The sequence below is a fragment of the Rhea pennata genome, chromosome 2 (assembly GCF_028389875.1).
Source record: "Rhea pennata isolate bPtePen1 chromosome 2, bPtePen1.pri, whole genome shotgun sequence".
Taxonomy (NCBI): Eukaryota; Metazoa; Chordata; class Aves; order Rheiformes; family Rheidae; genus Rhea; species Rhea pennata.
The window spans coordinates 15717935-15728126 of NC_084664.1; the positions used below are offsets into that span (position 1 = coordinate 15717935).

The 10192-nt window shown below is 40.2% G+C and overlaps 1 protein-coding gene across 12 annotated transcripts in view; it reads left to right on the plus strand.

Annotated features, from left to right (window-relative positions):
* PARD3 (par-3 family cell polarity regulator) overlaps positions 1–3089 on the plus strand; it is a 470717-nt gene extending 467628 nt beyond the window's left edge. For all 12 annotated transcript variants that reach the window (XM_062568908.1, XM_062568913.1, XM_062568911.1 and 9 more), the window contains one exon: positions 964–3089. In XM_062568908.1, coding sequence (XP_062424892.1) covers positions 964–1357 — 394 coding nt within the window. In that variant the 3' untranslated portion in view covers positions 1358–3089. The remainder of the gene's footprint in view (positions 1–963) is intronic.
* Positions 3090–10192: the final 7103 nt, after the last annotated feature.

Consider the following 10192-nt stretch of genomic DNA (forward strand, 5'->3'; position numbering starts at 1 on the left):
TTGGATGAGGCCACAACGAGTCATATTGTGTTCTGACTGAGCCATGTATATGCAACTAGACGATTTTCTTATTGATTAATGTCGCAATATATTTTGTTTTACTGCTTGATTCTTGTTCACTAATTTTAATCTCAAAATGGGTATCTCTTTCACTGCAGCACAAAATTGTTTTCTTTATCATCACCAATCTTATTTTAAATTCATAAAAGCGTCTAGTGATTTGATAGTAAATTAAAGATATTTCAAAACTATAAAGTGTCTTCAAAATAATGTAGTGAGTTGTTGTGAAAAGAGATAAGAATTTGTAATTCCTATATGTATTTGATTTATCTATCTACCCCCTGGAGCCAGAAAATAAGAAAAAAAATGTTATCTCTGCTTTTTCTTTTATAAAAGTTATAGTAAACTGTGAAGCAGCCAGCTTGCTTAGCACAAAGCTCCTTAGTTTTGGGACTGAGATGAAACTCTCATCTGTAAAACTAGCTATCAATAATGAGCTTTATCTTCTGACTTGTGCAGCTTTAGAGCAAGTGTTTCAAAGATCTGCCTGTTGCATATTTAATCAAGTGGAAGTCTAGATCCAAATCTTTCACAAGAGACTCTGCAAGTGCTGGTTGTTATCTGGTTGCTTAGGAAGCACAGCATTTTGTATAGTCTTTCCTAGTTTGCAGCTGAATTGTTGCACTTTTTCCATGAGAACGGTAGCAGTGGATGCGTATTCACAAAATATTCCTACTGGGAAGGGGCACATAGAAACATGGTTCAACTCTATAGGAAATGTTCTCCAAGCGAAAGAAGTGCCTCTTTGGGGCAGAAGAGAACATGACTGATTGAGAATGCTATAGCTGGGGGAAAGCTGGTCACCTTGCAGGAGCACCCTTCTTTTCCAGGGACCATTATCAGTAGCATCAGGAGGGGAACTGGAAGGTTTTTCTTAAATGTATCTTCCATTTCTATTTTCAGGCAAAGCAGAAAAAATGCCAGTTCTGTATCTCAAGACTCCTGGGAGCAGAGCTATTCTCCTGGTGAAGGCTTCCAGACTGCAAAGGAAAACCCCAGATATTCCAGCTATCAGGGATCAAGGAACGGCTATATGGGAGGACATGGCTTCAATGCCAGGGTTATGCTAGAAACACAAGAACTGCTTCGTCAAGAGCAGAGACGGAAAGAGCAACAGCTGAAAAAAAAAACTTCTTCTGAAGGACCTAGCAACTATGACTCATATAAGAAAATTCAGGACCCTAACTATACCCCTCCTAAAGGTCCCTTCAGGCAAGATGTACCACCTTCACCATCTCAGGTAGCCAGGCTGAACAGATTACAAACGCCAGAAAAGGGAAGACCATTTTATTCTTGAGTTGAAGAAAATGAAGATCAACTTATCATGCAATAAGGAACATTTTCATATAAAGACTTCTATTTTGAAAACTTTTTAAACTGATGGTACTAAGGAGTATATCCATTGTCTGATTCAGTGCCTTTAACAATATGGGCGAAGAGCTGGTGGGCCTTATGTCTTTGCCATTCTGTCTCAAGTGTTGCGTTCATGGAAGGATTTTCCACCATTTGACAATCATAGCGTAAGCGAGTAACATGTCTCCCTTGGTTACCATGTCTTGTAGCCCAGTGCGGTAGCTGCCAATGGCTTATTACTAGGATTTGTTGTAATGTGTTTTACTTTGCAGTGAGTTATTACACCAACATACAGCTTTCTGGCATAAAATTAATGAATTTGAGGTTGAATTAAGCATTCATATGTCTTTTTTTATTTCTCTCGGTTCAGGAGGGAGATTACATATTGCTCTCGAGTGGATAAGACTTAGTTCTATTCCGGTTCACAAGTCCAAACTGTTCTATGGCAGACTCACTACCAGTCTTCGTTGATCAATATTTAAGTGTCTATATATGCCGAAAAGCTATCCTTCTCCTATTATGCACATATGCACTCTTTTTCTTGATCTGTCCCCACTCTGAGCTTATTAAAAAAAGCTTTTATCATGACTCATGAGCAAAATAATATTAGGCTTTCAGTTATCCTGGGAATCCTGTTACAATTGCCTTATATCTTAATATACAGTCCATTACAAATGAAGTAACTGGAGAGCGAATATTATATTTATAAATACAGTCACAGCCAAGCCCTTGATACGTATATTTTATTACTTCTTTAAATATGGGGAATCATGAACAAACATACAAGTGGATTCTGTCTTGTTTTACTTTTAAATTAGTTCGGTCATGTGACAATTGTGTCTAGGAAAAGAATTAGGGAGGTATTCATTGCATGATCATCTGATATGTGTTTGTCTTTATTTTGGCAAGTTTGGGAGCAAACTTAAAGCAAGAGTGAATGAAATGGGACTTTTTGTTTAGATCAAAAAATGGAAAAAGAAAAAAATCTTCTTTTTACAATTTGTGAAGCTTTGGGACAATTGCCTTGTGCTTCCGTATACTGTATTGTTGCATCGTGACACTAATTAAAAATAAACCTTTAGGTATATGAATGAGAGATAAGTGGAGAAAGACTGTTACACATCATCCTGAAAAGATGTCAGTATCCAAAAATAACTGAAACTAAAAAGATTACTCTAACAGTGAGTAATATTTGAATGTGCGTATGGGATATGAGAATTTCTTTTGCAGCAGCTGTTTTTATGTTTTTTGGTCCGAACTTCATGTGTTGTAAGAGTATAGCTGGGTTGCTGAAGTGCCTGCGAATCCTGATGTGAAAAGGCTTGAGAATGAATCTCAGTATATCTTGTATAAAATGACAAGAAAGAAAGCAAGGAAGAAAATCATGTATTGCGTGATTGAAAATATGCCTATTTTTTTTTTACTGGCACATTTTATTTTTGCGCCAACTTGTTTCTAGAATATATGTGAAATATCAGCCCACATACCTGTGTCTTTTATGCCTGTTTGTTAACGGTTTTTGTTGTTAATGATGTACTCCATGTTTAAAAATTGTTACTAATGTAAGCACAGTGACATTGGATGACAATAGCTCTTTTACGCAGAACTCACAAAACTGTGTAAAACGGCTTTCCGTGTACATATGAAATTTAGAATAAAAGGCTGTTTCCATCCTCGTCTTGGTATTGCATGTTTAACCTTATGAGAACTGCCGCAGACACTGGTTTGAAAAATATTTGACAGATGTTATTTTGCCCTATTCCTGATGGTTTGCGCGTGTCTTTCTGTGAGCGCTTACAAACATAGGCAAAAAGAAAAAGAAAATAGAAGATGTATAGCCCGGACAAACACCTGAAGACTATCCTCAGGGGTAAAAAAAAAAAAAAAAAAAAAAAAAACGCTCAGTAATCTAACGTGGTTTCGAGCCGTCCCTGCGGCATTTAAAGGGTTCGTTCCTCTGCCTGCCCCGGCAGCGCCGCCGATGCTCTGCCTCCCCCCTTAGCGCTGAAGCTGTGCCTGGTTTTCTCCCTCTTGCCCTCACTTCGCCTGCTGTCGGATACCGCAGGAACGTCGATCATAACTCCATGCGGGCTTGACATCAGGCCGTTGCCATGGCAATAGCAGTCTCAAATTATTCACTGTGACTTCAGAGCGGGATCTCGAGGGGGAGAGTCGCGGGAGCTGCGAAGTGGACAGGCAGCTTCTGGAGCCTGGATAAACCGAAGACACGCTTGTGCAAAAGACCTAAATCCTAGCAGCCCGCGGTCGCGAGCGGGACGTAGCTGCCTTTGCAGTTTAGCGGGTCTTGCTGACTCATCTGCTGACTGGGGTCCCAGCTTGCATAGTTCGGGGTTTCCGTGGAATCGTTTGGATGGGAAAATAATTGCAGGTGCTAAAATGCACCCACAGGAATGGAAAACAGGTTGAAGCCCTTTTCAAAATAAGGTCTCTGATAAACTGTTGTAGGAAAAAGGGCACATGCTCGGAGAAGTATGAAGTACAGGATGTTTTATGTGTGCGAATGGCATATGTTAAAGTTTACTCTTGTATGAAACTGCTCTTCAAGGTGTTAACAATTTGCCATAATTAGACGTGTGCATGAGAGAAGGCAGATGTTCTCTTTGGGCAATGTCTGTGTTATGTTAGCAAAGAATAAGATCTTTTTCTGGCTTCATCATCCTGTCTTCTTCCTGACATAGCGTAGACAGGATTTCTAATATTAACTCCCATGAGTTGCAAAGGGTGATAAGGAAGTGGGAGGGAGATGTTTTAATAGAAAATGACCTTTAGTTCTGCATAGTGAAGAGATCCAAAAGTTAATTGAGCTAACTACATTACTGCACTAATTTGTTTGTGGATGTATTACCATTACGAGATTGACTCCGTAACAGCATATTTAAGAATGGTCACAGGACAGGCTTTGAGGGAGCTTACAGCATCAAGCAGTAGATGTAAAGCTTACACATTTTCTCTGTTGAAACCCTAAAAAATCCATCTGCAAAGTCTGCTGGTATTTTATCAAAATAATTTGTTGATGCTATTAAAATTCCATGGGAAAGCGTAATACTATTAATGTAGAAGACTGCTGCCTTTCTAAAAAAGCTTACCTCCCTTCTTGTTATAGGGCCTCTTTGGAAACAAGAGTGCAGCCTTAGTGAGTTATTTTATGGGCCAAACATTGTAATATATGTCTTTGAGAACTCTGCCATCAAAAACAGCTAAAAATGGCGTAGAGCCCAGCTGAGCATGGTTGGAAAGTACAGTTGCCATTTATTGCTGGCAAGCAGCAGTAAGAGCAGCAAAACAAAATTTAAACCAATCATGAGGGTGGCTCGGTGGCTCAGTGGCCTTTCAAAGCTGTGCCGATGTTTTGCTCACATTCATTCTGTTTATGAGAGTGTCTGTAACATTGCATTTATCTGCACTGGGTGCATTGAGAAGGGAAGGGAAGAAACCTTGGCCAGACAAGGAAGAGATGTGCCAGATTAGCAGTGTTGGCTAAACACAGGATATTCTTGAGTAATTCAAACCTTTGAACTTGCGCTGTTGAGACTTATAGTGAATTTGGCTATTGCATGTCTTGGCTTGCAAGACTGTCTTCAAAATGTTTCCTAATTTTATTTGCTGTGCCTGACTCTTTCTTCATCATTCTCTCCTGAGTCCTCAGTCTAGTTTGTCGGACTTGTGAGGAACGTGTCAGGAATGCATGCACCGAAAAAAGGCTCATCCATTCTTTATCCTGCTTTCGCTCCACCACACCCCGGCCTTCCAGGCTCACTTTGAAGTGCAGCCCTCACTTGGCAGAGGAAGAACGAGATGTCAGAAATCCAGGATGGGGAACTGATTTCGTGAAAATAGGTTGTGTGTGTGTGTGTGTGCGCGCGCGCGCACTCATACATGTGAAGCAGAGAGGCACAGATTGGATTCATTTGCCTTGAATTCATGTCCAGCTTGAAACCCTCTTCAAATATCTTGTAGCATTTCTCCCATATGTGCAGAAACCAGCTGATCATTTGATGCACATGGTTATAGTTTCGTGCCCTCCTGTATATCTTTTCTGTTTTGTATTAGCATCATACGGTCTCTTTTACATCTGATGATTCATTCCTTGCATTTATTTGTTTCTCTTAATGACATGGAATTCATTCATATCCTGGGCTGCTTCTTACCAGTGATTGATATTTCTCTCTCAGCTTTATAAACTTATTTTAATATTTTCTGTTCTCAGTAGTAGAGTTATCTTTTGTAATTTACACTTTAATCACATTTTAAAAATTGAGAATAGAAGGTTGAGTTGAGATTATTCAAAAGCAAAATAAAGACCATGGCTTTGATTTCTATTCTGTGTACAGTGTGCACTTCCCAGCCAGTTTTAGGAACTGTCCACAGTGGTGTTTGAATGGGATGAAGAAAAACATCAAGTCCAGGAGTTTAGAAGAAAAAAAAATAAGGAAAGTTTTGAAAATATTTATGCCCATTCCATACTAGAGACTGCCCCCCCCCCAAAAAAAAAAAAAAGAAAGAAAAGAAAAAAGAGAATTCTTTAAAAGCATCACCATCTCTCTGGGTTTCAGAGCTCAGACAGACGTGGCTCTGGTATAAAGATGACTGGCTTGGCCTGGGGTGCCTGTGCCCCTCTGGAGGGTGCTGGGGCCCACTTGCTTGGAAACTGCCGTTTTTACCTGCACATCTCACAACAACCCAGAACAGGAATGGCTTTATATGCATAAAGCGAGCTGAAAACTGTAGTGACATCCGTCAGAGAGGGAAGGAGCACAGCCGGGGGAGCGAACAGCTTCGGGTGTCCCATTTTAATCTGCTGCTTCTTGTTTGTAAGAGGCTTAGGAAAATAAGCAAAGGAAGGGAGGGAGAGGAGTAAAACGTGAGCAAGGCTTCTCCGCTTCCCTTCTCTTGCACGAGTAGCTGCCAGTGGCTGCATTGCTGGCAGCTAGTTACGGTTTTCTTTTATGCCCCAAAGGCCAAGTGACAAGCTCGCGGGCAGCAGCCTCGCTGCAGCCCCCCGGCGTTCCTGGCGGTTCGCTCTGCAGTGCCGCCCGTTAGCTGCGAGTTAACAGCACAGCAACAACTCTGCTGTCCCTCCGGTGTTTCCTCCGTGGGTTTCCCTGGGGTGTGCTGAGATCGTCAGCTCCTCTGGACGAGGGGCTGGGTCTAGGTTTTTTTCCTGTCTGAAACAGAATACTATTGCTGGCACGGAGAGCTAGTAAATATTTGAGCTTTCAGTGTGGAAGGAGCTTTTTTAAATTTATTTTATATGGATTTCTTGCAATAGGTGCATGCGACTCCCAGTTTAGTTATATTTCTAGTCCTAGCAGTATTCTCATTTATAAGTATGGCGCATGTTACTGGAGCCAGTGGTAGCTAGGCACTTGTGGCTTTTGATAGTTAAAATGAATTCCTCAAATCTCTTCATTTAACAGGGCAGGGGGGCTACTGTTTTACAGCTTTTGCAGGGGAAGGGAGCTAGCGATCTCCTGAAAATAGGAAATAAGTTCCCATGGACATCTGTTAGAGCTGGCGAACTATCCACAGGAATGAGATTTCAAGGAGCAGCAGCCTCTGCCAGGACCCCAGAGCTGTTATCGCCTTTGCGTTCGGCAGGCTGGAGAAGACATTAGTTTTCACTGCCCCACCGATATAATTCTTATCCCCACTTAGAACCTGCTAAAGACTGAGAACCTGTTCTGGGTACTCCTTGGATTTTATGGCTTCCTCAGGGACGAGCGCAAAGCTTCATAATACCTCAGCTGTAGCCAGGTTATTAAAAGCCAGTGGGCTCTTAGGAACAGGAATGTCTTTGCCTAAAACGTCATGTCCAGTAACGACGTACGTTTTATTTCACTCTCCCAGTCATCTCTTGGTCCCTGTCTGAGACCCACGTACCTCAATTTTCCCATGTATGGTACATTTGTGTTCTGCCCCACGAACTGTCCCAAACCATGTGAACTGTTTTAATAACTAATTGTTTGTAAATAATGTTAACTATAATTTATGAATATTAAATGAAACAATATCTAGTGAGTTACTTACCAATAACTGTCTGAGCTATAAAGGAAGGCAAAATTAAGCTACAGGATCTAGTTTTGTGTTTGCCAAAGAAGATTTAAGTTGAGGACATCTTTTCTCCATTTGCCTTCTGAAACTCAACAGAGGGTTAATCCAGTCAACTGTAGCATAGCAAGGCCTGGAAAAAGCAAAGTCTTGTTTTCATGCCTGGTTGATGGATTGCAAAAGTCGATTTTATAATCGGGATTGAATTTGTTGTAACAATTTTCCACATATTGTTTCTAGAACTGTATAAAAGCCTATTTTTTTAAAAAAAGAACTCACTAAATTATGCAACTTGTTGCTACCTATGAGCTCAGTTAATAGTAAAGACAGCAAAGTAGAATAATTACATTAGGAATGTGAAATATTTTGTGTCCCTATATCCTGTTGTTTTCAAAAAAAATGCACACTTTTTTATGAATAGTAGTATACAGAATTTTACAATTGTCGTATACCCTTGTTTTTTAAAGTCGGTTTTCAAAAATGACTTTCCCATCTTCATACAGAATATTTCCACATTTTTGTTAACTAAAATATTACTAATCTAATTTCCTATTAAAAAACTCATTTCCAGCATTGCAGAGCTGAAAGGTGCTACCAAGCATTTAGTCTTCAATTTACATACAACAAACCCTGTAATCTGATGGGGGATTTCACACAAGGATGGCTGCATGCAATTATATGGGCAAAGAAAAATTTTAGTCCACGGCTCTGCTCGATGTTCATTTCATCTGTTGGACTCCCACAGTGACTTCGCCTATTGTTACTTTGCCTATTGATGTGGGCTTAAAAGTAGAAAAATCTACATGGTGTTGTTGTACTAGGTTTTCAATGCTGTTTGCACTTCTTTTATTTTTTTCTTTCTTTTTAATTATAATTTGGATTTGTTAGAAAGGGACAAAGTAACCAGATTGGAATAATTCATTTGAGTTAATACTCGTTGACAAGACAACATTAAACATTCTTCAGATGACGCATCAGTCATGAAAGACAGAGGGATAATCCTAATATTACAACTCAAGTAAATTAGTTTTCTCATATATATTCCAGCGTTGCATCAAACTGTACCAATTCTTAATACTTGCATAATAATATGCACTTTTAAATGATGCCAGAAATTATTATTACAACAGAGAGATGGTTCAGTGTTTGTGTTTATTAATGTGGGAATATTGGAAGAGTATTTAATATTAAATGTCACAGTCTAGAGTGATTGGACCTAAACAGCTGTAAAAATGATTGAGATGATTTGGGCAAATAAATATAAATGGCTAACAGACCTCCACAGGCTGCCACAGGGGAAGCACATCTCAATGTTGCATCTTTGACATGCAGAAGATGTGCAACTTGGTGGACTGCCACCTTTGGAGAGGTGGTGAGAGGAGGCTGGGAACACAGGGCACTGGTGAGCATCCACCTAAACCAGATTTGCTCCTTTTGAGTACTTGAGAAAAAATTCGTGTCTTGGCTGATCTGTGTCTTTCCTGCCTGTGAAGACCGGCACAATTTAGTTGTATCTGTCCACAGCTAGAAAGCAGAGATTTTTTTTTTCTAATTGTGTGAGATTGGATATAAATGACTGCTCCAGCCTTTCTCAGTCTCTCTCCAAAGCTTTAGCTCAAAGCTGATGGCACACTTTCCATGAAGGCCAGAACATTTTTCCTTCAAACAGAAGGTGGGAAGAAAGTGGGGTAGAGACTGTGGTCCTGAGGAAAGAGCAGCTGTTTGCTGGGGGTGCTGGAGGGCTTCCCGTCTTCAGTCAGCAACCACCTCTGCTGATTTTGCTTCCTAAGGTGAGGTGACCCAGAGAAATAAACAAGAGGAAGTTGAGTTTTTGTGTCTGAAAAACCTGTCTTTTCTTTTTCTTAATAATTCACATGAATCTACTTGAAGGTATTATCTTGCTCTCCTTATGCTTTGTCTTGCCTATGTGCTAGATTGTCATTATTACAGCAATAGAGTCTGTAATAATAATGTGGATTTAAATTAACTGTTAGATTTCTCCTGACTTAACTGTATGCTGCAAGGTGACATGATACTCCCATTGGCACTGTCCATCCCTGCCACAGGACTGGGACATGGGGCTCAGCCTGGGAAGGAGAGTCTGGATTTCTGTCTTGGTGCTCTGTAGATCACAAAAAAAGAAAGAAAATAAAGGTATGTTATAGAGCAGTTGATCTTTTAGTTATACCATCTGTGTTCTCCCAGTCCATGCTGGACCACAAATGAAATGTAGTTAAATGTTTATCTCCTTGTAAATACCATGTATATTTACTGAATGATGAGTGATCTGCATTATTATGACATTTGATCGGGGGTGTTCAGATCCAGCTGGTAGGGTTTCAGCAATTTATTAGGGGCTGTAAGAGCCGCAGCAGTTCTCCTGTTGTCTTTGGTTGGCATTGCAAGATAGCAAGGAAAGCAATACAGCCAGAGATGCAGTAATCTAATGCAGAATACAGCCTGCGCCTTTTGTTAAACATCTTCTCCTAAAAATGCTGGCAAGTACACATTGTTTCCTTATCATTTTTTCCTCTTGAGAGATTTCAATTCCATTTACCCCACGGGCCCAAATCCTTCCTGAATATATGAGTTAGACAGCAAGGAGGATTACTAGAAATAGCACAGACAATGACCAAAAGCCGTCTTGCATGCTTTTTCTCTCCAGCCAGCCACCCACCTTTCATTATCGAGGGGATGAATACCATATCTG